At 51.0% G+C, this 27,822-nt stretch overlaps 1 protein-coding gene across 2 annotated transcripts in view; it reads left to right on the top strand.

Annotated features, from left to right (window-relative positions):
• Positions 1–580: 580 nt before the first annotated feature.
• Positions 581–27,822, top strand: part of Zbtb16 (zinc finger and BTB domain containing 16) — a 181,529-nt gene continuing 154,287 nt past the window's right edge. The window contains exons 1-2 of one of the 2 annotated variants that reach the window (XM_050156210.1): positions 581–878; positions 3,862–5,219. In XM_050156210.1, coding sequence (XP_050012167.1) covers positions 3,952–5,219 — 1,268 coding nt within the window. In that variant the 5' untranslated portion in view covers positions 581–878; positions 3,862–3,951. Of the gene's footprint in view, positions 879–935; positions 1,141–3,861; positions 5,220–27,822 lie in introns of those variants that run through there. The other variant, XM_050156212.1, reaches the window with a different exon arrangement.

Below are 27,822 nucleotides of genomic sequence, written 5' to 3'. Positions count from 1 at the left end.
CTTACCAGATCTCCACCAGCCCCTCTGGATCTGACTGGCCAAATCCCACTAATTTGAACACTCACCCTTGCCGGTAGGCATGAGAGGCCTGGTTTGGGACTGGGGAAGCAATGCATTTAAAACCAATGTCTAAGGTAAGGCAGATGCAACCCGCGTCCTGAGAAAAAGTGAAAGACTAGATACCACACATTGAGCTGGAGCAAATACTAGAAAACCATACGAAACTGCGCACTTGAGCACTGGAGTTGGGGCGCGGGATACACAGCATGCCCAGTGGAAATGAAAAACCTGAGTCTAAAGTGGGGACTACTCCTCCCTTTCATCCTTCTGGCCCCTTGAGGCTTCTCTTCCTTGCAACCTTTTGCCCTCTCCGCCTAGTCACGAGCAGCGACCGCTGGCGCCGGGGCAGCAGCTAGATGTCAGGCGAAGCCCGGAGCGCTGAGCACCGGGGAAAGGAGGGGAGCTCCCGGTAAGGGAGGGCCAGGCTAGGAGCGCGCACGGGCTCCGACAGGGCGGGGGTGGGGCGGGGTGGGCGGGCCGAGGCCGGCCAGGGGGAGGGGAGGGGGCAGCTGTGGGCAGGCAGCCTGGCTCGGCCGCCAGCACTAAAGATGGAGAGGCGCCGGGGCCTCGCAGGGGAGGGGGCTCGGCGTTGACGTGGGACGCGGCGGAGGCGCCGCAGCCGGTGGTGATTTGCTAACCTAGCGGCAGAGAGGAGTTAAGGGTGATGAGAGCGGGTACTGCGAACTGCCGGGCGATGCCGCCGCTGCCGCTGTGAGATCCGGAGCAACAGTTCCTCAGCAACACCCCTTCCCCGATCCAGGCACACCCCTCACCCCCTAGGCACGCACACCCACCCCAAGCTTCAGGCTCGGCAAGCGGTGAGTGTGTGTGTGTGTGTGTGTGTGTGTTGGACACGCACCGCCCAGCGATCGCCTCCCGCCAGGGCGCCCTGGGGCGGGAGAGGTTTAGGCGGGTGGCGCTAGCTTTGGCCACTCGGCCGCTGGGCTCCTGCGGAGCTCTCTGGTTGCTGCTGCTGCAGCAGTCGCCCGCGCCGGTTGGGGGTCAGCTAGAAAGCGGAGCCCTGGCTGTCAGCTTAGGCGCAGCTGCTTCCCCAACCTTCTTCCTCGGGGCACCGTCCGGGTGAGAGGTGGCAAGCCGGGAGGTCTGCCGGGGCTGTGGGCGCGTGTGGTCGGGATTGGGTGGCTTTGTACAGCCAAGGGCTGGCGGAAGAGCAGAGAGCTTGTGGGTGCTCATATGTATGCGAACCGGTGCGCTTGGCGTGAGTGCCTTATTTATTTGTGTTTATTCGCTGCCCCGCTGGGGAGCTAGAACCGAAGGAGCCGAGGAGTGGACCTGGGAGGCGGAGGGGAGGGGACTGGTACCGCTTGGGTTTTTGTTTTCTTTAGAGAAAAACGTGGTGGGAATTTTCTTTTTTTCTTGATTAGACTTGATGCCCCTATTTAAGGAGAGAGGGAAGCTTCGGAGAGACTCCGACACTCCGGGTCCTCCTCGGCTCTCGGTGGGAGCAGCCCTGGCGCCGGAGCTCGCTGTGCGCTCCTGGCCGCGCACGGTGGGTTTCCGGGCTCTGCACCTGATGCGTTTGGGATGTCTTTCCCACCCTGGCGCGCTGGTTGCAAGCTTGCCTAGCCCCTCGCACGCTCCCGCACGCGGTCGAAATACGCACGATCCCGCCTGCTTGCCGACCCACTGGAATGCACAGAAGCGCTCCGCTGCGACCAGCTCGCCTTCTCCCCGCCACGCTCCCAGCGTGACTAACTCGGGCATGCGGGCAGCTGGTGTGGGAGGCTGGGGACCGTGCTGATGGCTTCCCGAGGATCCTGATCCTGGGTGGGAGATGAGGACCCGGAGATCTCTTCTTGCTTGGCCTCCCACTACTCGCCGCAGGGCTTTTGTGCTTCCCCTTCTTCTGCGGGTTGCGCCGCCTGGCCGGCCTAGCTACGCCGTCCAGCCCGTTCGGACCTTCTCCTTTCCCTGGTCTCTTTCGCTTTCCCTCTTTCCTTAGCTCAGTTCCCTTTCTTCCAGAGGCGCCTGACTCCTGGGTAAAAGTTGCTTTCCCAAGTTTGCCAAAGTCCTTTGCAAGTCTCGGCGGGCGGGGGTCGCTGGGAACGAGGGGGGTGTGTTGGGAGCGCTATCGATCCTTGGTGCTCTGGAGGGTTAGCGCTTTACCCAGCGCCTCCTGACTGATCGCTGCAGCTAGCGATGGTCCGATCGCTGGTACAGATCCGCCGGTGAGAGAGAGGGCACCTTGATTTGCCTCAAGGCCTCAAAGGCCCCTTTGGGAGAAGATACTCGGGCCGCAAACCTTCTTTATTTTGGTTCTCTCTCTTAGTTTTTTAAAACTCTGATCTCTGCCGAAAGCACACAGTGTTCATGAAGTCTTTGATGAATTATGTCTCACCCATGTTGATGCCCTTCGTTTCCACTTTGGGGTGGACAGTGAGAGTAGCCAGCAAGTGCTGTTAACCTTTTCGGCATGAGTTTGTGCCTCCGGGTCCGTAAGACTCCCGCTGAGGGTGAAGGCAAGCTCCATGAAGACTGGGCAAGAAATCTAGCTCTCTCTCCCCTCTTCTCAGGCCATTGGTTTTGGGAGATGTTAGCCACAGCTCGGCAGAGGCTGGGGACCTCTACCTATTAGGTCTTTCCGTCCATGTCCCAATGACTGTTCAGAATCGGGAGCCACTCAGTGATCCAGAAGAGGCTCTGTGAAAGGCTTTTGTGTTCCAGCGCAGTCTTCCTTACCTTCTGGACTTTGCCAGAGATGCTGGTGCCAATGTCACTTTTAGAGCCATGTCCTGTGTCAGTTTTTCTCCTTGTCACTGAACTTGCCAACACCTGGGAGGTATCCAGTCTGGCATGAGCCCTCAAGGCTGTTGGGAACATACCCTCCTATGGTGTCTCTCTGCTTTCTCATTTTAGTTTGTTCTGTCCACTGGACTCTTGGGAGCAGGAGGGAAGGGAGGAGGCTGTAGCATCTTGTATAATTGTATGTAGGCATGTTAATACTCTTTGGCTAGCACACATACATGCACACACACACACACACACACCCCTTGGACGTACAGAGTAACTCTGAGGAACTTGTAGGTAGAAATGATAAGCTAGCATGTGAAGTGTGGTGTCTGTGTGTGTGTGTGTGGTGTGATGTGTGTGTGTGTTCTTGTCACAGCCTAAGAATGGGTCTGCCAATCCTTTGCAGCCCTGACTTACAGAGTACAAGGACGGAGGCCATAGAAGGCACTGGATGGTGGAGCGAGGACATGGTTAGGAGAGGACAGCCTTGTTGCTGGTAGATACCAGGCCACCGCCGCCACCACCAACCACCTCTAGCAGCCCTGGCTATATTTGATTTGTCTCCTAAGGCCATCTCAGTGAAGCAGAACTAGAAAAACATTGGAGATGAGGGTCTGCTTATAGGGGATTGGCAGTAAAGCTGAATGCTTAAGCTGACTAAAGGAAGGGGTTAAGAACTCGTTAATTTTAAGTATGCTTGTGAGCTTCATGGTGGACACTGGTCCAACACGGGAAGTCTCTATTCTCAGGCTTGATGAATGCCTAGGATTCATTGTAATCTTCATATCACTTCATCCAGCGGATGCTACCGAGCCGTTGATTAAACATATGGGAAAACATAACCTTCTTTTTTACTCTTAGAGCCCTGGGCTTGTGGCAAAGCCCGATTCATAGGTTTCTAGGAAGCCCAAGTCCCTTCCGTTCAAACCCCAAGAGATCCCCTTGCTGGAGTGGAGGCATACTGTAATGTTTGAATTCTTAATTTTAGAGACACTGGGGATGTTGTCACTTGCTCATCTCTTTTACTTCTTCTCTTCTTGCCTTCTCCAGTCCCTTCCGCTAGCCCAGGAAGCCTACCCCGCCCCACCACGCAGAGCAAAGAAGGAAAGAGAGCCCCATGCCTGAGCCAAGGGGAGCATCATGGATCTGACAAAGATGGGCATGATCCAGCTGCAGAACCCTAGCCACCCTACGGGGCTGCTGTGCAAGGCCAATCAGATGCGACTGGCCGGGACTCTGTGCGATGTGGTCATCATGGTGGACAGCCAGGAGTTCCATGCCCACCGCACAGTGCTGGCCTGCACCAGCAAGATGTTTGAGATTCTCTTCCACCGAAACAGCCAGCACTACACTCTGGACTTCCTCTCGCCAAAGACCTTCCAGCAGATTCTGGAGTATGCCTACACGGCCACGCTGCAAGCCAAGGCAGAGGACCTTGATGACCTGCTCTATGCAGCCGAGATCCTGGAAATTGAGTACCTGGAGGAACAGTGCCTGAAGATCCTGGAGACCATCCAGGCATCCGATGACAATGACACAGAGGCCACCATGGCAGATGGCGGGGGTGAAGAAGAAGAGGACCGCAAGGCTCGATACCTCAAGAACATCTTCATCTCGAAGCATTCCAGCGAGGAGAGTGGGTATTCCAGCGTGGCTGGACAGAGCCTCCCCGGGCCCATGGTGGACCAGAGCCCTTCGGTCTCCACCTCTTTTGGGCTTTCAGCCATGAGTCCTACCAAGGCAGCAGTGGACAGTCTGATGACCATAGGACAGTCTCTCCTGCAAGGAACTCTTCAGCCACCTGCAGGGCCCGAGGAGCCCACACTGGTGGGGGGCGGGCGGCACTCTGCGGTGGCGGAGGTGAAGACAGAGATGATGCAGGTAGATGAAGTCCCTGGCCAGGACAGCCCTGGGGCAGCTGAGTCCAGCATCTCAGGAGGGTTAGGGGACAAGCTTGAAGAAAGGAGCAAAGAGGGGCCTGGGACTCCCACTAGGAGCAGTGTCATCACCAGCGCCAGGGAGCTTCATTACGGGCGAGAAGAAAGTGCTGAGCAGCTTTCGCCTCCCGTTGAAACTGGTCAGGGACACCCTGGGCGACAGGAGCCCCTGGCACCCCCAGTGGAGAAGCATTTGGGCATCTACTCAGTGCTGCCCAACCACAAGGCCGATGCTGTGTTGAGCATGCCGTCCTCAGTGACCTCTGGTCTCCATGTGCAACCTGCCCTGGCCGTCTCCATGGACTTCAGCACCTATGGGGGCCTGCTGCCTCAGGGCTTCATCCAGAGGGAGCTGTTCAGCAAGCTGGGTGAGCTGGCTGTAGGCATGAAGGCCGAGAGCCGTCCTCTGGGGGAGCAGTGCAGCGTGTGTGGGGTCGAGCTTCCAGACAACGAGGCCGTGGAGCAGCACAGGTAATCCCCTGCCCCAGCGCCAGCCTTGCGGCTGCGCTCATCTTCTGGTCCTGATGGTGTTCCTTTATGTCTGGCCCAACCTGAATCTGGGAACCCGACTCCTCTGTGCTCCTTGAAAAACAAACCCCCAAACAAACCACTCTTTCCCATACTGAAGCACAGGAGAACCCACAGTTATTTTCAGAGGCTGGTGAGAGGACATGATGTCTATCCAAAAACATTAGGGAACTCATGGGCCCGGCTTCTAGGCCATCTTTTCTGTTTTGTTTTTAGGGCTTCCATTTGCTTTTCCTGCGGTTTGATCTATGCTGCTGTTTTGCCCAGAGTGACTGTTTAATAAAAGTGGCAAGAAAAAGGGCAGGAGGTGGCGGTTCAGGCTGAGGGTCTCCTGTGCCCAGCTACAGAGCCATGTCATCAGGCTTTTCCTACCCCCACTGGCCACAGTTTGTGTAATGGCAGTGCATTGTCTTCAGCCTGGGACTGACTGTAGCATGGGTTTAAGTCCTACACATACTTATAGGTCCCAAATGTCTGTTCTTCCAGATACATTGGGAGGCAGAGTAAGTTCTAGTTAAATTCAAGGACAAGAACATGTGTAAGAGTTTTGGTCTCAACAGCTTGTATAGTCTCCTCATATCCCTTCTCAGATCACAAGGGCTAGCCTTGGCTGCCCTCTGGCTTCCGTTTTCATTTCTGCAAAAACACCCCCCCCCGCCCCCCCTTTGAGTTCTTCTGAAGTGTTTGGTTCAGGACTAGTGCTTTTCCTAGAATTTCACATTTGCTACAATATCCTTAAGAGGTAGGTAGTGTTTCTTTTACCAATACACAGGAAAATGCTGAGACGGAGTCCTAGCAAGGCAGAAAGATTCAAACTCAAGACTTAAATCTGTCACGCATTGTGGTTCCTTGTAGCTATTCTGTGAAGAAGAGGATCCTTCCTGCAGGACAGGTGGGGGACCATTGATCAGTGCTCTTCAGAGAGGGCGTCTTTTCTGTTTGCTGTAAACTATAAGCCCATTGTTTGCATTCCTCATTCCTGGGTCTGATGAATTGTGCCCACAGATCCGGTTTTCGGTTGTCGTGGATGCTAGCCTTTTGCACAACTTAGACAGGCTGTTTTGCTGATCTTGGGTGGCTTTTCCACTTCTGCATGCACTCTCCCCTTCTTCCATTTTTGTTGCTCATTTCGGGGACCTGAATGGTAGGTGGGAAATTGATACAGTCACCTCTAGCCACAGCTTGCTCCGAGACTGCCCGATTGGCCTCTCTGAGCTGTACCCTATGGAAAGATGCACTCAGCTAAAAGTAGCCGCTTTTTTTTTTCCAGTAATACATAAAATAACAACTGCGGATATGTGTTTTCTTGGTTCTTGAGCTGCTCGGAAATAGACTGACGAAATTGTGCTTCTTTTTGCTTACATTTTCCTTGAGAGGAAACTCCCTCCCAAACTTGACAGGATTGGTCTCTCATCTACGGATGAGAACGTGCTGTGAAAAGTGCAGTATGATGGAAAGTCACTTTTTAAGGTCACTCTTGGGGTGGGGATGAGGCTAGAAAGACAGCTAGGTTGATAAAGTGCTTGTTCTGCAAGCGTGAGGACCCGAGTTTCGATCCCTGTGTCAGAAGCTGTGCACACAAGCAAAAACCCAAGCTCAGCAAAACGCACGGGTAATCCTAGCCCTGGGGAGGCGGAGATAGACAGATCCCTGGATTCCTCCAGCCAGTCGGTCTAATCTACAAGCTCCAGGTTCAACAAGAGATCTCATCTGAAGAAAAAAAAAGATTGAAGTGGAGAACAATTGAAGAAGATGCCTAACGTGACCTCTGCCCCCCCACAAGCACACACATGCACAGCAGTGCATGCATGCACATAATTTTGCTTTTCCTTCTGAGTCATTTCTTAGAAAATTTATTTATTTGCTTTTGAGACCAGGTCTGACTGCACAGCCCTAGATAGCTTGGAACTAGCTATGCAGAACAGACTGCACTTCAGTTCACAGAGACCTGCTTGCTTCTGCCTCAGGTCAGAGTGCTGGGATTAAGGTTGAGTATCATACGCCCGACCTTTTTCTAGTTCTTGTATCTCCAGAGCCAAGAGTTCTCAATGAGTCTGTGTACATAATTTTTTTTTTTCTACTCAAGAAGGCCATGAAATATGTAACTGTCCTGAGAGTTCTGGATTCTCATGTGTCTGGGACTCTAATTGGGGAGAGGCGAGGGTTGGCTAAGTTGTATCTCAAGGGGCTGAGATGGGGTGAGCATCTTCAGAGGTTCTTCAAGCTTTCTGCGGTCAGTTTTAGGGTTGATGCTGATTGAAGTGACATCCAAAGTCACTGGTGCTGCGGTCCACCATGTAGTCACCATGAAAGTGAAGTTCTGTTCTCTGTGTAGTTCCAGCCTCCTTTCTACGTCTTCCTATTGGCTCTGAGCTCTAAAGGTGCGGGGTTCTGAGCATTCCCATCCACTGGAGCATGTATGAGGTGGTGTGGACTGTGTCCCTGTCCTCATAAGGTTGCAACTATGAGGCTTGATTCTGGAGTCCTTGGTGCCACACTGTGGGCTGATGAAAGAAAACATGTGCTTTTGACTGAGGGCAGAGATGAGTCCTGCATTCTGAATAGCTAGATCTGGAGTCAGATCCTGCTATGCTAAGCTGCCAGGTCTGAGGAAATCAGGAGAGGGAGACGATATTCCCGGGCATGTGTGTGCAGCCCTGGCTACCCCTGGCTAGATGCACATTGTGCGACACCTTTCCTCTCCTCTCTCCAGGAACCAGGATTAATGCACCATCTCCTCATTCCCCACTGTTCTCTGTGCATCGCCCCCTCCCACCTATCAGCAATCTGAGAAATGTTCAGTGGAAGAAAAATCATCACAGCTACCAGTGCAAACAGAAAGGCTAGATAGAAAAATCCGATGCCAGGAAGCTGTGGGAATTGGCTGGCATCCTCACAGGGGTGACTATGATAGGTTACAGCCACAAGGTTTATTTTATTTTAAGCCAGCAGGTTAGAGTGTTGGTACAGATGAAGTATCTGGCGTTTGTTCTTGCTTTGGGGATGAAGAAAGGGCAGAGTTGCAGAGAAGCAAGGCAGGAAGGGGATTGGATATTGAATTGCATGCATATGTTTTCCCATAACTTGATCCCAACCTGGGGTGGCATGGTAGGAGCACCTTTTGGCTGGACAGAGAGTGGTAATGAAAAGTAGTGGGATGTATGCGTCCTGTACCAAGGAAATATCAGATGATGTATGGATGAATGGAAAGACCAGACAGAGACACCACTTGGATAAACCAGACGGCCTTATTTAACTAATAGAACCAGAAGGAAGCTAGCCAGTGAGGGGACATGATAGATTTAACAGTCTCCTCCAAATTCTGGACCCAGGAATCTTTTCCAGCAGGTCCCTATGACAGAGGACAGCGTCTGTGATAGAGGGGACCCTCTCCAACTTCTGGAAGATGGAACAGTCCTGGTCAAGGCTGACCTGTCTTCTTTCTGTGAAAAACCGGAGCAGTTCTGCGTCTGCCTGTGGGTTGGTTTGGATGTCAGGTCTGCCCGTGGCTTAGTCTAGATGTGGTCTAGGATCCAGCTCAGCTGGGTCAGATGCTCCTCGTCGTTCCCAGCCTTATTCAGGGGTCACCAACATGACAGGAACAGCATGGCTGACTGTGGGGAGACTCCGCTCTCGTTTATGGCTTTGTCTGCTCCACACCTAAGGCGGCTTTTATCGTGCTTCTGGCCTTGGTGTTGCAGAATCAGAGTGGAACCTATATATTCTATAGGAACCTTTGCCAGACCAAATACTGATCAGCCCACAGGTCAGCCCACCTCTGCTGTATAGTGGGAACTCTTATTTAGCTCTGCAAGGGAGGCTCAGGAACCAGTGAACGATCTTGCTTGGCTCCCTGAACCTACCTGTGTAGAGCCCTTCCTGAAACTTCCTGGGACAGGCTGGAGGAGCTAGAGGCTACACATTCCACGTAGCTGGGATGCCGGAGCTCTGTCTTCTCAGCTTAGTCTCTCTCTGGCAGACTCTCTGTTTTCAGTGAGGGACCTGCAGAGACCAGATAGCTTGTTTTGAGACAGGATCTCGTGTATGTTAGTTAGCTTGGAACTTACTATGTAGCTGAGGATGGCCTTCTTTGAACTTTTGATCCTCCTGTTGCCACCACCTGAATGCTGGGAGCCACCATGTCCAGTGTTTGTGGTGCTGAGGATCAGATTCAGGGCTTTGTATATGCTAGGAAAGTACTCTATTAACTGAGCACACGCACCCTGCCAACTGAGCACACGTACCCTACCACCTGATCACATGCACCCTACCAACTGAGCACATGCACCCTACCAATTGAGCACACGCACCCTGCCAACTGAGCACACGCACCCTACCACCTGATCACACGCACCCTACCAACTGAGCACACGCACCCTACCAACTGAGCACATGCACCCTGCCAACTGAGCACATGCACCCTGCCAACTGAGCACACGGACCCTACCAGCTGAGAACACGGACCCTACCAACTGAGCACACGCACCCTACCAACTGATCACACGCACCCTACCGACTGATCACATGCAGTCTACCAACTGAGGCTTCCCCACCTGCTGCTGCTTCTTGTTCTTCTTTTTCTTCCTCCTCTTCCTTCTTCCATCTTCCTCTCCCCACTTCCATCTCTCAATTCACACTGTGGTCCAGACTATCCTTGAACTCCTGGTGGTCCTCCTGTCACAGCGTCGCAGATGATGAGATTGTGTGTTTGAGCTGCCATGCTTGGCTTCTAGGCACCTCTGAGGTCACACCAAGTTTGTGCAGAACAAGGTAAGCCTTGGAGTGATGAGAGCCCCAGCAACCACACTACGAATGCCTACCCTCCGCTGTGATGTTTTGGTAAAACACATCGACAGACTTTCTCTCTCTCCTAACTCACAGCCTTCTGATGGGGGTGGGGGGCGACAGTCCTAGCTCTGTGATTAGGAAGTCGTAGAAACTCTGGAAGCTAAAAGGTTTTTGTGTAAGTTTGCAGCAAACTCATTTAGCGGCAAAAGCTGATGCGAGGCTATATTTATCCTGCTTTATTTTGAATATTCATATGTTTTGCTGCAAAAATATTAATGTGTTTGATTACAGAGTGCTGCCCTAGATGCCACTGGAGCTGTTAAACACAGGTCCCGATAAGCCTACCATCTGCACAGTTCTGATTTCTGAAGCACCTAGCGGGTTTGGATAAGTGATCTTAGGGCAGTATCAAGCCCCCCAATTTAGAGATAACGAAAAGATTTGAAAGCAAGTAAATGACTTGCTGATGGTCACGCAGCTATACATGGTTAGGGCCAGGCACTATGCTGCCTTGGGCACACTACAGCAGGCCTTATAAGAACATGGACAGTGTTATTCTGGCTCAGCTCCATCTGACCTTGTCTTTAGGTACCAGCCCCATCCCTAAGCTGCCAGGGTTGGAGGCTTCAGCCATATTTCTTGACGTCAGTTCTAAAGGTCAGGTGTATCCAGGCTTTGCTTAGTAGCTATTTGCAGCTACTATGTCATTCACAGATTTGCCCCAATCCTATTCAAACCCTTTTCTGTTTCCTGTAAGTATCCTTTTGGGAGTGATGAGTGATTCTGTCCCTAATCTCCTGGGTACCTGGAAACCCGATCTTTTGGAGAGTTCTGTGGCTGTGAAGAGAAGAGAGAAGGCCAAAGGCTTTGCCAGGGGCTTGTCCCTGTGTCCAGCTGCTTTGGAGGCTAAGGCTCTGAGCTGCCTGTCTTGGTGTCTCCTTTCCATCCTGAGCTTTCTTTTCTAACTTTGATGAGCATTTTCTGGATTGCTGGTTAATTGCACTTTAGTCCATGGTTTTGGGTTTTGAATTGTGGGATCTGACAGCCATGGTGGAGGTCAGTTTAATTTCCTCTGTCTGCACTCAGTTGTGTCTTTTTTGATCTTTTTGAGACTGGTTTTTACTATTAAGCCCTAGAACTCACTATATAGACTAGGCTAGCCTTGAACTCACAGAGATGTGCTTGCCTCTGCCTTCCAAGTTCTGGGATTAAAGGTGTGCACCACCATACCCAGATTGTGTTGACTTATTTTTTTTTAACCTGCTAGGGGTTACTGAGTCATATGAGATCTAGAATGAACTCTTGAAACTTTCATAGTTCTAGGAAGCCCTAAAAAGTCTTTAAAATGTCCTAACCAGAACGGCTAGACTCAAATCCCACTTTTGATTTCTTGCTAACTCGGAGTGTGTGTGTGTGCGCACGCGCGCGTACACATGTGATGATTTTAAAACACAATTGAGAGTTCAAGTGTAAGACTTAAGAGTCTTGCTAAATGAAGATAAGAGGTGACAAGAGGGTTCTTGAATGTCCTATGATAACTACACGTTCAGCTTAGGTGAAAGGGTGACTCTTCCGTAGTTATACTGGTAGAGAGAAGGAATGTCACAGTGTCCACTAGTGCCTGCAATCCTATGCTTTATACATAGTGAATGTGCTCCTTTTGACTGCGGTCACAGAATGCCAATTGTATCACTTACCAGCTAATGTGGCTGGGGTTGTGGTAGTTGACCTCTACAGGCTGTCTGCCCATCTGTAAAATGGGTTACCAACAACAGTCCTTACTCAAGAGGTCATTATAAGCAGCAACCTGTAAGTACTTGCCACACATGGAAGTGCACAGTGCGTGTGTTCTGCAGGTATTTGCCAGTTGGTAGCCGTCACGTTGTGCAGAAGGCCATGCCCACAACACAGGCCTGTGTGATCCTCTGTCTTCCCTGGGAAGTGGACCAGTGCAGTCTGATGTCCCGGGTACATTTTGTCCCATTGACCCAGAGTCTGGGGAATCATTCCAGTTCTTTAAATTTAGCTGGACAGTGCTGCTGCTCTCTGGTCCAAACACAGAGCCCAGATGTGTTGCCCACTCTCCGTTCACAGGGCGTGGGGTGTGGAATGGGGTACACCCACACCACCTTACTGCAGGCGGTCATGGGCTGGGCTCACATGAGTGATGGGAGCTGAGAACTCCCTCCCTAGGAATCCTTCCCAGAGTGTCCCAGAGTGGTTCAGGGACAACACTCAATGCTTGTTACATGTTGTCTTCTGGGCTGAGCGCACTAATGAGATCTCCTTAATTCTGAGTTGGGCTGTAAGCGGGTGTTGGTTTCGCATTTCTGATAGGCAAGAAAAGTCCATGAGGTTAGTCAGCTTGTCTATGGAAAGCAGGAGAGAGTGCCAGAATTGGCGCTTTAGTCTTCTGACTCATTTTCCCTGAAGCCAAGTGACCAGCTCTGGTCCTCTCATTTCTCCTGGTGGCTTCTGAGGAGGTCAGTCACCTGCCCACGGCACAGTGGATAGGTGTTTAGGGGACCAAATTGTGCAGATCCCGGAAATCCAGCGTCACATCTTACTGATGAGTGACCAGCTTCTAGAGGTAGAAGCTGTTTTGTTTTGGGCAGCCTTGGCTGTCCTGGCACTTGCTCCGTAGCCCAGGCTGGCCTCAAACTCACAGTCTGCCTCTGCCTCCCGAGTGCTGGGATTGAAAGTACGCACCACCACTGCCTGGCTGAGGTAGAAGCTTTTATGCTGACTGGAAAAGAGAAAATCAGAGAAAGGGAGAGAAAAAGAAACACGCTTTCAAAAATAAAAAGTCTGCGTTGTTAATTCCGAGCCGGCATAATCAGAAATCCCTCCTTTCCACTGTTTCCCTTAAAAGCCCCTATGTCCTTATTATGCTGGCTCAGTCTGGGAAAAAAAAACTGGTTGGGTTTTGCCTATGCGAGGCTTAACTGTGCAGCTGTGGGGAGGGGCTCTGGCCCTTTCTTGTTTAGCATGGAAACTTTGGCTAAAACTCCCCCAAATCCTGTTTGAGTCTCAATTCTGAACTCACTTTCCACTCTGACCCTGAGACCTGATTCTCTGGTGAACAGATTGTGTTCAGCCTTACAGGAGGAAGGACCCAAGTTAGGCAAGAGAAGGAACTTCCTGAGACAGCACGGCGATGCTTAGGGAGCTACTCAAAGACCCAGTCACAGATATTTTGATGAAGGGGGGGGGGGGAAACATGCTAGTCCTGTCTAAATTCCTTACAGCCAGCAGAAGTCCTTGGAAAGTAAAGACAGACAGCACACAGGCACTCGAACCACCAGACGAGCTGAAAATAAGGCCCGTTCTCCACAAAACCATTAGCTTTGCAGAGGCCAAGGTGGTGATAAGCAGAAGCGACACCGCGCTAACTGGCAGCAGCAGGGATGGGATAAAAAAGTCGCCTACCTACCTTCCACTTCCCTAGTGACCCCGTCCTGAGAGGGGAGCCACCGAGCCCCCCTGTTATCCTCTCCTGGGCTAAGTGGATTAGCGGAGGGTTGTGATCTTAATGCCATTAGGTCTGTTGGCACGACGCTCCTTGCTGTCATGAGAAGCAGATCTGGCCTAACGTAATGGCCCTCTGGGTAATCCATCAAGCCTGGAGGACTGGGGAAATATTACTCGTGTTAATTTGGGGGAGTCTTTTATGGTGACTGGGAAAGATGTGGAAGGTTGCTTAAGAATTTATCTAAGCCATTCAGCAGGTTAGCGGCTGCCAGGGGTCTAGGGAGTCCCCCCCCCCCCCCCCCCCCATTTCTTCAAGGAAGGTCCCTCCCTAATCCCTGAAGCCCAGGCCTGATTACTTCCAGAGTTGGAGCCAGGACTTAGCAGGCTCTTGTTTCTCACCGAGGAGCCTTATTAGGAGCACCTGGCATCATAAGCCTCTAATGGGAACCAGCGCTCTCCTCCTGCGTGACCAGTGACAAGTCGCCCTGTCAGCCGGAGCTCGCCGTGCGAGGAAGTTCTTATTAGCTTTATGGTCAGGAGGGCTTGTCCTGTTCAGGAAATGAATGTTGCCGCTAAAGGTCCTCGGCCCTGACCCCGGCGGTGTAACCTGTGCGGGCTGGGGAGACTCACTCAGGATGCTTGGGATTGCAGCCCCTCTCTGGTTCTTGTCATATGTAAAAAGGGGATCATTGTGGTGTGGTGCAGCCTTGAACTTTTGATTAATGCGGTGAGGGTAACTTAACCCTTTCTGAGCCTGGAGGGCTATGTAGTCATAGGACCGAGGGTCTGTATCCATGCATGTGTGAGCCCATGTTTGTGGGCACGCATGTTTGTGTGTGAGTGTGTGTGTGCCTGTTTGTGCACCTGTGTGCACATACGAGGTTAAGAAGATACACCGCATACCAGTGGGTTATCAATGGAAGGGAGTGTCTCAGGGTCTCTTTCTCTTTCTCTCTCTTCTAAATTCCCTATAGTGGTTGACTGCATGGTGAGTGGAGAGAGCCTGGGGTCTGGAAGTGAGGTTGAGCCTGAATCCACGCTCTTCTAGATGCTGGTGGACAGGGCAGGGTTCCTAGCCACTTGCATCTGGGTCAGCGGGAGGAAGTTCGGACCGTGCCATTTGGCATGGTGCTATCCTCGTCAGTGGGATCATGGTGCACACAGCATAAGCAGTTAGCCAGTGTTGGGTGCTTGCATGACCCTGGATTGCCGATTTGAAAAGGATGTGTGACCCTCCTTAATGTCTTCTTTATGAACTCAAATTTACAGAGTTAAAGCGTGTGTGTTTCTTTCAATGTATCCAATGATCCCCCCACCCCATCATAGCTCCAAGCCCTCAAAGCAAGCCCTCTCTGGTTGCCGTACTGCCCCCCCTCCTCCGCCCAGTGCCTGAGGGAGTGTTTCTAAAAGTGACTTTTGCTGAGAACAGTGGTGTCTGACCTCATTCTTAACGAAAACTTCTGCCTGCCTCTTTTTTGAGAAAAGGTGTTTGTGAGTTGACCAGTCAATGGACGCTCTACTTGGTCGCTGCTGGTTTAAAGTCCCCTGGTGATGAAGGAGTGAGCTGCACCTTGAGGGGGAACTTGTGGAGTGTGGCCTAGAAAAGAGGGGTCAGTGCAGGCAAAGGCCTCCTTGGGAACAGACCTGTCTCTGTGTTTGTAGCATCGTTGACGGCAACTCACAGAAAAACACAAACAAGAGCTTTTCAGATTGTGCAGTTAGGGACAAAGAGAGATGGCAGACTGCTCAGCCAGGTTGAGGCCATTAAGCCCAGAGTTTGGAAAGCAAGGACGTGGACCCATTTCAGCGTGCATACCCCGGAGGCAAACCGCGATGTCCTCTTAGGTTTTTCTCCTGCGCACCTCTCAAGCGAGTCGTTGCTGCGCAGCTCCGAGCGGGTGGAAGCTGCTTCGACGACGGCACTGGCCACATAAGAATTGGAAATCCTCAGAGCCAAAGGGAAACCGTGACAGTTGTCCTCTAAGCTGATCTGCTAAATCAAGGCTCAGCTAACAGTTGTGAATGTACCTCCCCGCAGACCCCCCCCCCCGCCCCCGCTCCTTTGCCAGAAGGGCTGAAGATGGTACCTAAATGCAATGGGGAGCTAAATCCAGTGACTCTAAAAACACTTCTTTCCTTGAAGTTCCGTGTGGGAAAACCGACCGGGCTTGTGAGGGCTGCAGACTCTGTGGGGCTTCCAGCACAGTGGGTTTTCAGGGCCACCATTCACTTTTTCATAATTATCTTCTGTTTTACTTTCGTGTCCTGACAGCTATAAGAGATGTGTTTTTCCCCCCTGTTTTCCAAGTCACAGATAAATACCACCTCCCCCAAGCCAGATTCAGTGGTGTGTGTGGGGTGCAGACCAGAACACATCTTGGCATTCCTTGTTGCAAAAGTGAAAAATATCTCTGTTTGCAGTTAATTTTAGTGGCAAGCAGATCATGTTAACTGGGTGTAATTACTTCCAGATATGGCCGAGGGTTTTGTGTGTTGAGATGAAGGGCCTGGTAAGTGCTCACTTCCTGTGTAAATTAGCCTCTTCCATTCTGTCTTTCATTCTGGCCAGTCCTGGATTGTGTCATTCTCCCGCTTTCCCCCTCCCAGCCTGCAGCCCTGGGGGTGAGACAGCTTGCTCTGTCCCTCTGAGCGCAATTCTTTTGTCACCTAGAGACACTAGCCTCTCTGAGTTTGCACTTGGAATAAGAAACCTTTGAAAAGGCTCTGACTGGTGTCCCGGCTGCTTCTGTCACACAGATTTGGCCTGAGAGCATCTTCCAGTCATGTGGACTGCATCTTAGAAATCAGTACTTGTGTGCATGCATGCATGTGCATGTGTGTGGTGTGTGTACACATATGTGTGTGAGTACATGCGTATATGAATTTGTTTCTGGGTACATGTAGGTGTGGGTGCATGTCAGCTGTTAGCTAAGGGTTCATCCCCATTTATTTATTTAATTATTATTTATTTATTTTTGAGGCAGTTTCTCAATGGCATGGAAATTGCTGATTAGGTGATTAGAATGGGCATCCAGCAAGCCTGAGGAATTTGTCTGGCCCCACCTCCCCGTGCTGGGACTCTAAGGGTTCATCATCACATCCAGCGTTCTCTTGGTGATAGAGCTCAAATCTCCATTCTTGCAAAGCAAGCAAATTTTGACTGAGCCATCAACCCTGCCCCCTTATTTTTAATAGATTTGTGTGTGTGTGTCACAACCCTCTCCACACCCACTTTGTAAATCCGCCCCCTCCCCCACCATCTATTTGTCTGTTAGGGTCTCACTGTGTATCTCTGGCTGCCCTGGGATTCACTGTGAAGACCAGGATGACTTAGAACTCAACCTGCTTTTGTCTCTTGAATGTTAGGACTAAAGGTGTGCTCTATAATGGCCAGCAGAACCTTAATCCTTTTATTTCCTACCTTAGCAAGCAAGGCACGTGACAATGACCAGGAATCTCAAAAAAAAAAAAAAATGATGTGGTTATTGGCAGACAGTGAAGCTGTAGTCATAAAGAGAACTTATATAAGTCCCATGCAAAGTCACCAAGCTTGACAAGGCGAGGGGGGACCCTGCCAGAAAGGGAAAAGAAAACCAACCTGAGCAGTTTCTGCCGAGTTGTCTGAGTCCCCAGAATTGGAATGGAGGAAAGGAACATTTGATTCAAGCTCTCCTAAACACGGCTTCTGCTCTGTGGCCAGCATTCTTGGTGCTATTTGCATAAGAGGTGACTGTTTATCATCCTGCATCAGCTCTGCTGATAACCCTTGTGGTCTGTGGAACAATCTACTAGGAGTAGATGGTTTGATAAGGGCCACCTTTCTCAGTCTGTGAAGATAAACCGTAGGGGTCAGGTGAGGGGTGGTGAGTTAGGCAGCAGGGACTAGCGGAGGCTGTCAGGTGGTATGCAGTTGCAGGGAAGAGCTTGAAGAAAGAGATGACGGTCACATTGATCTCATGATGTCCCAGCTTCCTGCCCTCACCTCCTGTCCCCCTGCTTCAAGGGAACAGTTAGAGACTCAGGTTCATGCTCAGATCAGAGAGGGGAGCTATCAGCCACTTTTGCCTCTTAACTCTCCTACAGCCTCTTCCCAGTCTTAAAAGCATGAGGCTTTACTAAAGATGTAGGCTTAAGCCCCTGTACCCACCCCCAATATGCCTCTCTTGCTGAAACAAAGTATCTAGGTAAAGGAAAAACTTCTGACCCTAACCCTGGTCAATAAGCTGCCTGATACTCAAACAAAAGCGTTTGGACTGGCTGCTAAAGGCAGGTACCCAGCTGATAGCTTTGTTTTGATGTCCTTGCAGTGTTTGCAGATCACAAAGTGGGCTATTTAGAGCAGGGGGTATCCACCGGGCAGCCTTACTGGGAAGCACAAAGTCCGAGAGATGCCGAGATAGAGTAGTGCAGTCGGGCATCAGGCATGCGTGGGGGCGCTGGGTTCCTCGCTCAAAAGAAAGGGTTCCTGGAAGGTGGTGGCAGTGTTAATTTTTAGTCACTGTTGAGCTGGTGACAAGAATGAAGGCTTTAGAAAGAGGTACAATGGCTGGGAAGCCAGGCCACCATAACATGGCTTCTATTCGCTAGCTGTGTGCCTTGGACAAGCTGCGCGGCTCCTCTTTGTCTATGGCCTTGAGGGTGTGTTATGTTTCAGATGCTCAGTTGGATGAAAGTATTCTAAAGTTATGCTGCCGGGCTCCTTGAATGCCGCTGTTTTGACCCAGAGGAGAGGCTATGATAGGAATTCCTGCTAATACAGGGCTAAGTGGTGTCAGCCCTATGTTAGCCGCCAGCAAGTGAGATCATAGGGGATCGTGCACACGCATCAGGAATCTAAAGTTTCACTTGGGCTGGGGCTAGAGCTCATGGTTGTTTAGTGTACACGAGGCCCTGGGTTTGATTCCCCAGAATTCCATAAGCCCGAGTACGGTGGTTCCTGGCTGTAGTCCTGGCACGTGGGAGATGGAGAGAGAGGGATGAGAAGCTCACAACCAAGCCTCAGGTTACGTAGTGAGTTTGAGGCCAGCTGGGGCTGCATTAAATCGTGCCTCAGAACAACAACAACAACAACAATCCCCCAAAACAAAAAAAAATAAAAACCAAAACCACAAAACCCCCATACAACAACAAGCAATCAAGCAGCCAACCAAATAAAGATGTCCATAGAAATCAGCTGTTGTAAAGAGGCCATGTTTATCATAAAAGTCTCTTCAATGAACCAGTATTGCTACCACCCCTGATGTTTGGGACATCTCTAGGACTTTTCAGAAGTCTACACTACATTCTTCTGCCTTGCCTTTGGGAGGGTAGCTTAGAATTGGGGGATTGATGACCCTTGTAAATTTTGTGGGTGATGAGTGTGGGTGTGGTGTTGCCTGGAAAGGCAGGACCTAGAAGGAGCTCAGGTTAATCCCCCCCCCCCCAACCCCTGCAGCGTGAGTACTGACTTAAGATTTGACTGAGATTTCCTAAGGGAGGTACAGAGCCTGCTTTGGAATTCAAATTGTACCTATCAGGCTCTAGAAGATTAAGGAGCATGTGTGTTCAAATTCTAGGCTGGTATCCAGCACAAACTCTCTGGTCTCAGTTCCCTTTCCCAACAGTGTTATTGTCCTAATCCCTTGAGGTCAAGGTGTGGTGGTGGGGGAGCTGTTTGCTTCCTCTCTGTCCTGTGGGTGGAAAGCAGTCCTTCTGAATGCACCTTAGGGCTGATTGCTTGTCCTGCCTAGCTCTACAGTGGCCCAGCAGCCTGGCTGGGCAGGGCCTGTGCATTATTTATAGTAAACTCCATGAGCACAGAGCGCTAAAGAGGAAGGGTGAGTCACCCATTGAAACCATCGATGACATAAAAACAAGCAAAGTGCTTACTGTTTGTTTTATGCAGTATTTCAGGGCAGGCTGTGCTAATTTGAACACTCCCGAACTGGATCTGTGAAGGTGTTCATGTGTGGGGGAAAGTTCAAGTTCAGTCTAGTTATTGGAAATCTGCTTCCGCGTCTGCCCACTTTCCTCTGTTGCCCTCTGATCCCTCTTCAGGCTCCACCAGGCTCACTTGGTGTGGGTCACCTGTATTTTGGGAAGGTAAAGGAAAAGAATGGGGGCGTTAGATTGTGGCTCCTCTCTGTCCCTATTTTTTCCTGCTGCTGAGGAAGACGCCCCACTTGTTTTTTGCATGGGGTGTGCAGGTGTTTGGGGTGACAGTATCATGAGAGAACGTTAGTGTGCCCAGGGTCTTGAGGAGCCTCTATTTCGAAACGTTCCTTTAGGGAGGTGCTCTTGGAGTTCTAGGGAGGTTCTGTGATTTACCCAAGACCACACAGCACGCTAGTGGCCAGACTAAGATTAGAAAGTAGGGCTGTCACTCTCCGTCTTCTTCCATTACTTCTTTGCACCCCTGCCAGGGACTGCCCAGGCCTGCTCCCCACTTCCTCCACACTGGACTCTGACTTGAGAACTATTTTAGACCTTTGTCACCGAGAAGGGGACAGGTGAGTTTTGGCACAGGGACATGAATCCCTCCCATACACCCCTTTTCTGTCAGCCTGGGTTGTCAAATGTCCATCGAGTGTTTCGGATGTGAGGGTAATGTCTGTGTTAGGGGGCTGGGGACTCACAGACTGCTAAAATATGGAGCTAGCCCCTGAGCTTAGAATTTTAGTGGAGTTCAAACCCTGCATGTAGTGGTGCCTGTGACTGAGTGGAAGGCGATGGGACAATGACACAGGCTAGGTATGCACGGTTGGAGGACTCGTTTTCCCCCTGGAAGCACTTTGTGAACATGTCCTGAGTTCATTTGTGATTGGCACTGAGGTAGAGTGGCATTTGAGGGGCCTTTGAAGGACAAGTTGAGTTTGGGGCATGGTGGCTCATACCTGTGACCACGGTGGGAGGAGACCCAGGCTACTGAGTGCAACCCTGTTTCAGCCACATCTTCAGACCCAAAAGTCAGATTTGTTTTGTTTTGAGACAGTCTTTCTCTGGTCAGCCCAGGCTGTCCTGGAACTTGCTGTGTAGACCAGGTTGACCTTGAACTCAGAGCTCTGCCTGTCTCTGCCTCCCCAGGGCCGGATTAAAGGAGTGTGCCACCACGTCTGGCAGCTATAAGTAGGATCTGAAGATGAAAACAGAAAGTGGGAACATGTGGTCTGACCCGGGAGATAGAGGAGGAAGTCACTCCTCTGCCAAGGCTGGGGTCATCTGTGCTGAAATGGTCAATTGGCATGCCCTGGGACTGACCTAAGTGTTGGGACAGGCCTAAAGAAGGCACGATGCGGCCATAATAACAGAGGGGTTGGACGCTTGGTAAAGCCTGAATTCAGATTCTGACCCTTGCAGACATCATGGGCCAGAAACCCGTGTACTGTAGCCACTTTGTCCCCTCAGTGAAGGATTCTGAGGATTTCTGGGCATGCCCTTAGCATCCACTACACAGGACAGGGAGCAGTGTAATTGTTCGATAAATGTAACTATTGCTCAGTTTTGGGCTAACTGGGAACCTTGGAAGCTGTTTTGAGAAGGAGCCTGACCCGAACCCCACACGGATGTCACTTCCCCTGAATATGCTTTTTTTACTGTCCCCAGCCTCTTTCCTGTCTTCTAGCGATGGTCTGAAAAGGTACTTTGAGGGTGGTTGACTGCCCTTAAAGAGACTTCCTCCCCATCTTTCGTATCTGGCACTCCAACAGCGAGAAATAAAATGGACCCTCGTCACCTCATGTCTGTGGGCAGAGGGCCAGGGAGAGGAGCTGCGAGGAAGAGAAGCTTCAGCTTGCAGGGTCAGAGACGTGGCACCATGGCACTGGTCCTCCAGAGTGCTACCCATCTCTCTCTTAATAGCAATGCGAGGGCCCAAAGTGAGCCTAACGGTCAAGCCTCTGTTCTCGCCTACACTGCCAGCAGGGACAGAGCAGGAGGCTATCACTCACAGGCCACTCGGGCTGTGGTTGTCACACCATGCAATGTCTGCAAACCGACAGTGGCCAGGGGAGATAAGGGCCCCCCGTTGTGTAATGAGGGCCGTGGGCTGTTTGCCCGATGGATCTGGCCCCTGGGTAACTGCTAACCTCAACGGAGGGGCGGCCGGCTTGGCAGCGCCCAGGCCCCTCGCCGGCTTGCTGGGGCCTTTTTGTGGTTGGATAAAGGAAGCTCATGTAGGCCGCCTGCAGTGTGGAGGCCTGGCCCACAGGGCTGGCATGCCTTGCTTTTTTCTCTTCTTTGTCTTTTTTGTTGTTGATGTTGAGAGAGAGAGAGAGAGAGAGAGAGAGAGAGAGAGAGAGAGAGCACGCCAAAGAGGGACACAGTCTTCAGTCCTTCTGGGCATCTTCTACTTCATTTTATTAGAAAATAAAATGAATGTTGCCTCAGTGGGAGCCTCCAGGACCCTGAGTCCTTGAAACTTAGGAACCCTGGCTGGAAAAGAAACATGGCTGAAGTTTCTAGAAGCTAGCAGATGCTTGTAGGAGCAGCAGAGGGGGCTGTGTTGCTGTTTCCCCTCTCTTTCCAACCCTGGATAGATGCTTACGTGAACACCAGCATGTGTCCTTTGACTTTCAGAAGTGACAAGGTTCCTGGTGTCTCCTGATTATCCGAGATAGGCAGTGGCTGAACAGGACCATGTGGCCACCCGTTTCTGTCTATAACCTTCTCCATATTCCCATCGGGAAAGTTTTGTGGGTCTCTAAGTAAGTTGCTCCGTTTCCAGGGTTCTTAATGCACTCTAGAAATTCTTCCTGGGAGGGGCAGTAGGGACTCAGCCAAAGCCCCTGGCTGTATTTTGTAAGGTGGCTTTGTGTCTTTCCTATGGGGGCAGTGGTTTCCCTTAAGCCATGATTTCAGTTCCCATTGTTACCCTCACAACCCTCTTCTGAATATCTGAATTTGTAAAACTTTTTCTCACTGCATCAGGGTGGCTCTCTTCAGTGACGTAACCAGGTGGATTTGCCTAGTTGAGAGATGAACTAGACTCTTACCTCCATTGTTGAACACATGAGGCTTACATTAATGTGCTGTCCCCTGAGTATCTCTTTCCTGTTATGGGTACTATGTGCTCTTGGTTATCTCTGAGCTGTTTGGTTGATCCCCAGGGCTTAGGTGATTTTTTTTCCCCAGAGAGGGTAAGGCATGTTTTGTCTTTTGCCATTAGCTTGAGTGCATAGTCCCTTTAGTTGGAGGTTCCTTTGTGCCCCCTGTAGGGTTCTGGCTCAGGGATGGGCAGGAACAGGAAGGTGGTGATTTAAAGCCTTCAGAGGCAGTGACTCATATTGATTTTAGCTTATCTGACCCTTTAGCTTGAGGCTGCCCTTCCCTCAAAGTGTCCAGCTTGGCTGTGAGTTAGAGCAACTGAGAAATGTAACTTATGCCAGCCTTTCCCTTGCGTTAATTAAGGCTGAGAAATCCATTATTTAGAGAGATCCCAGCACCCGGAGGAAGGCTCTAGAGCTTGCCTCAGAGATCTGTAGCTGAAATCTGGGGCCAGCCGGAAGATGCCTAGGTAGCAGTTGAACAGGGGAGGGGTGTTGGGAAGTAGTAGAAGAGGCAGGTGCCTGCCGAGGCGGGCAGGGAGCCCCTGGCTCGTCCCTTACTCATGTTGCCGTCTTCATTTTACACCATCTCCCTGATTTCATTTCAAATACTCATCAACATCCACTCAGGGCTGGCTTTAGTGGTGCACGCCTTTAATCCCTGCAATGGGGAGACAGAGGCAGGTGGATCTCTGTGAGTTCTAGATCTGTCTGGTCTACAGAGCCAGATTCGGGACAGCCAGGACTAGATAGAGAAACCCTGTCTTGCAAAGCTGAAAATCAGCCCAACAGAAACCCACTCAGGGATGGACACTGTTTGAAGAACTCACTAATATGGAGGACTAAGCCATGGATATTCAAGCCAAAAACCATTTATTGAGCACTTATTGTTTGCAAAGTGGTTGTTTATGCCGTGGAGACCAAAAAAGACCTAAGTTAGAGCCGGGAGCAAGACAGCAAAGACAGCTGTGTGTGTTTGTGGTGTGTATTCTATTCCTGTGAGCATGTGCTCAACTATCGCGTGAGTGAGACCGGGGAGAGCAGAGGAGAAGGAGAGGGGCACAGCGCTGATGGAGACTCAGAGGGGCTTCGTGGAACAGGTGACACCTGGCTGGCCCTTGGAGGACACAGCTAGGCTTTGGTCAAGCGCTCTCTTCAGTAGCGGCAATGTGAAGCGGAGTGTGGGATGCTGTACGAGTCTTGTGCTAGAGTGGAGGATGAGTGTGGGCTGTGGGAGCCTCAGGAGGAGGAGTGTGTTAGGGCCAGGCCCGGATGCTTTGGGCACTAGGCTAGCAGTCAGGTTGTTTGCACGGCTTGACTGGCTGAGGTTGGTTTACAGATAGCAGCAGAGGGCAGATATGGTGAGATAGATGGACGCTTGCTCAGGATGCTAGTTCCTCTCTGGTTCCCCATCTTCTGTGCTGGTCTCGTGGCAGGACTGGGTGATGAAAATGATTGTCTAGGAGGCCTGGACACTGGACACTGGACGCTGGCTTTCTCTGAAGTTCTTACTCTCCAGATTCCACCCGAAGCTCTGAATGATACGGAATAGGGACATTGCTATTATAATTTTTTGAGGCCTATTTTTATGTAGCCCAGGCTAGCTTTGAGCTTGTTATGTAGCCAAGGATAACCTTGTATTCCTGATCCTCCCATTTCCATCTCCTGAGTGCCAGAATCGTGGCTGTGAACCAACACAGTCAGTTTATGTGGTGAACCCAGGACGCCATGCTAGCTAGGCAGGCACTCTTTCAACTGAACCACATTCTTAGCCCTGAATGGAGACGTTAAACTGGCGGCACACGTGTTCCTTTTCATAATCACTCCACAGAGATGTTCCACAGCAGTGCAAGCGGTGTCTCAGGTCTCTGGAGAGCAGGCTTTGGATCGAAAGACTTTCTGTGAATGGTAATCATTTCCCCCCATCACCTCGTGGGCACCTGGAGCGCCCCCTCGCTGTATCTGTCCCGGTCAGCTTTCAAGACCTGTTCCAGGCCGGCTCTTCTGAGCAGTGCCACCACCCTGGAGCTAGGGGCCTTCCTCCTCTCTGTCACAGGCTTATGATGCCTGCCTGTGAGCTCGGCTGCCTTAGTAACCTTGCAGAGTGGCCCGTTTTCTGCATAGGAGAATGTGTCTGTGAAGACAGCAATCGAGGTTGGTCCCCTGCTACTTACTCCCTGGCAGTGGCACACAGAGCATAGAGTAAACACTCAGCAAACAGGGATGCTTGGACCTCCTTTCCCCGTCACACATTTCTTCTCTGCGAATTCAGATTTTTAGAATCACGTGGTGTAGTACTTCATCAACTGGCGAAGTTGATGCTGTTCCCTTAAAGGTGACTGCTGACCTCTGCTCTGAGCCTCTTGCCCCTTCCTCCACTTCCCTAGTATTCCTTTAAACCTTCTCCCTCGGTACAGGGCAGTCTCATACAGGGAGCTCTGGCCTCTGGGCCACTCCCTGATCGTCTCCTTTCTCAGAGGCCATCTCTGGGGTCCCTAGAGTCCATTCCTCCAGGCATGAAATTCCTGTGCAGGCTGAACACCCCTAATCTGGAAATCTGAAACTTTGTAAACTCCTCAAAGCAGAGGATCTCAGATTTCAGATCAGCGATGCTCAGCCTGTAGGGCTGAATGCACCTGTTCCAAATCCCAAAGAGCCCTGGGGTCCGGAATGGTGACGTGTCTCTGTGGGTTCGTGTGCTTTCTACCAAGGTTGACAACCTGAGTTCAATCCCTGGGACTAACGTAATGGAAGGAGCAACCCAGCTCCTTGCAAGTTATCCTTGGACCTCCACATACACGCTGTGACACACACACACTCCCACCGAAAAGAAAGAGTGAATGTTGAGTGGATATAGAACTCTTCAGAATCTGAAGCACTCTGGTCCCAAGCATTCCTTGGAAGGAGGAAGGTGGAGTGCTCTCACTGTGTCGCTAGATGCAGAAGGAGACCCTGTTCCTCAGAATGAGGGTGCTTCTCAAGGGAATGTCTCTTTGTCTCCCTTCTCTCCACAGTTCTCTTTCTTGGCAGTCCTGTGGTCTCTTTGAGTGCTTCTCTAATGCTGGTGTGTGTGTGTGTGTGTGTGTGTGTGTGTGTGTGTGTGTGTTTCATTCCCCTTGCCGGCCGGGTCTAGCAATCAGGCCAAGAAACAGAACTCAGTGTTTCTCAAAACTGCGTTAACGCTGTTTCTCCAGAATCTTCTCTGTGACTTTATCTGTGTGGGAGGCTTTGTCCTGTCCTAGGCACTTGTCTTCATGGTTTGATGTTTCTTGTCCAACCGTTTTGCCGTCCATACCCCCCACCAGTCCCTTGAAGCCATTTCCTCACCTTCAGGTAACCACCCAGGTTTGACCCAGTCTCAGCAGCCTCCCTGCTAGGCTCCCCTCACCACTTCCTTCCTAAGCAGCGTTCCACTCCAGAGTTACCAAGAAACTAGCGCAAGCTTTGCTTGGCGTCCAAGCCATTGGTGAGCCTGGATCCCAGTGGCATGTGTGCAGCCTGTATTGTTGGATACAGGGAAGAGGCCATCTTCCATCTTTTTTTTTTTTTTTTTTTTTTTTGCACTTTTTGCTACTACCTCGAAGTACTGAAGTACTGTCCGTGTTTTTTTTGTCTCACCTGCTTGTCCTTCATGTCCCGCTGTGGGGTACAGACCTCAAAGCCCAGCATGCATGCTGCCTCCTCTTTTCAGCAGCCCTTTTCTAATGTATTCTTGCCCCCCTCCACTTCTAAGTGGGAACCAGACCATGGGTTCCGGCCTTCAGGGTGAGCCAAGATGGTGGCCTTCAGGCTGAGCCAAGATGGAGGTGTGAGTGCTACCTGTTTCCTTGCTTGTCAATTTCCTGGAGCTCATTTTTTCCCCTGGGAGTTTTTGTAAGGCAAGGACTTGGGTTCAGCACCTGCTGGTTAGGTTAACCCTATTGCTATACTCCCGCCTTTCATTTTTCATTCCTTCTTTTCAGTGAGCTTGGCAGCTGCTTTTCCTTTTTCCCTCCCTCTCTGCTTCTCTCTCCCTCCCTCCCTCCTCCTCCTCCCCCCTCTCTCTTTTGGAGACAAGATCTTAAGTAGCCCAGGTGGCTTCAAACGTTTTATGCAGCCAGGGATGACCTTGAGTTTTGGGTCTTCCTGCCTTTACCTTTCCAGAGGTGTTACAGGTGTGACTGGTTTCTATCCTTCCTCTTTCTGTGGGGTGGAGATGGGAAAGTTCTAGAGGAGACGACGAGGACTGTGGGTTCTGCTATGCTCCAACACTGTTTGGGAGGGCTTAGATTCATGCATGACCTGTGATGTATCAGGTGGGTTGCCTGGTGCGGGGAGTAACCTCTGATTCCAAAGGTCCCAGGAAGCAGCAAGAAGCTGGAACAGTGGGAGACCAAAGTTGTAAGATGTTAGGGTGCAAAGAGAAGAAGCTCTCAATGCAGTCCCAGTGTGCCTCTTGGGGACTTGTCCGCTAGGGATGAGTCTGTGCACCTAGTCTTGCCAAAGGCCGTTTGGAGCTTGCAGTTTGTGAACCCAATGTATGTGTGAACCAGAGCCAAAGATGAGAGGAAACTGGGTGGGGAGTGTGAGGAGGCTAGTCCCCCCTCCTCCTTTCCTTCCACACCCAGTGGAAGGTGCCTGGGGCCACCCTGGGGAGACCAGCAAGGAAGAGGGCGATAGGGAATGGATTCTGGGGCATTTTGCTGGTCTTGCTCCCTGCTGAGACTGTTCCTGTAATTAAGATGGGAGGTTCGGAAGGGGACACTCGGAGCTCATCTGGCCCATGACCATCCGGGTAAGACAAGTAGCATTATTGCTTTGAGATCCATTTTATGGATGAGTGGCCGAGGGCCCCCAGCCCTGTCCAGCACAATACTAGTCATTCCAGGTGACATCCTAGCTCTGCTGAGCTGGTCTCTGCTTTCACGTGCTGCTAGTGAGCTGAAGGGACAGGAGAGGGCTCTTTCCTGAACCGGAGATTCACCTGTCACACCAGCAACTGAGTCCTGAGAGTGTGGGAAAATAGTCGTGTTTTGTTCTCAAAGAGTCCTAATGCAGGGGGTCTCTTGGATTCTCAGTTTGCCTGAACTGAAGCCTCACTGGCCCAACCTTGGAGGCCCTTGGTGAGTAGTTGTCGGCTTTAGCTGTAGGAGTCTCCTCAGGCCTTGGCCAAGATCTTTTGTAGTCATGCCTGGTTTTCTGCTGGTGATGAGGTAGATTGGAGACCTGTGTGGCTTAGGCTGTGTCTTGGCAGAGCTTCTGAATTTTTGGCTCAGAGTCCCAGCCTT

The sequence above is a fragment of the Alexandromys fortis genome, unplaced genomic scaffold (assembly GCF_014885135.2).
Source record: "Alexandromys fortis isolate MF-2015 unplaced genomic scaffold, M_Fortis_MF-2015_v1.1 scaffold_89, whole genome shotgun sequence".
In the NCBI taxonomy this organism is placed as follows: domain Eukaryota; kingdom Metazoa; phylum Chordata; class Mammalia; order Rodentia; family Cricetidae; genus Alexandromys; species Alexandromys fortis.
Note: the sequence above shows the minus strand (reverse complement) of the source record. Positions and strands in the feature narration are given on the sequence as shown.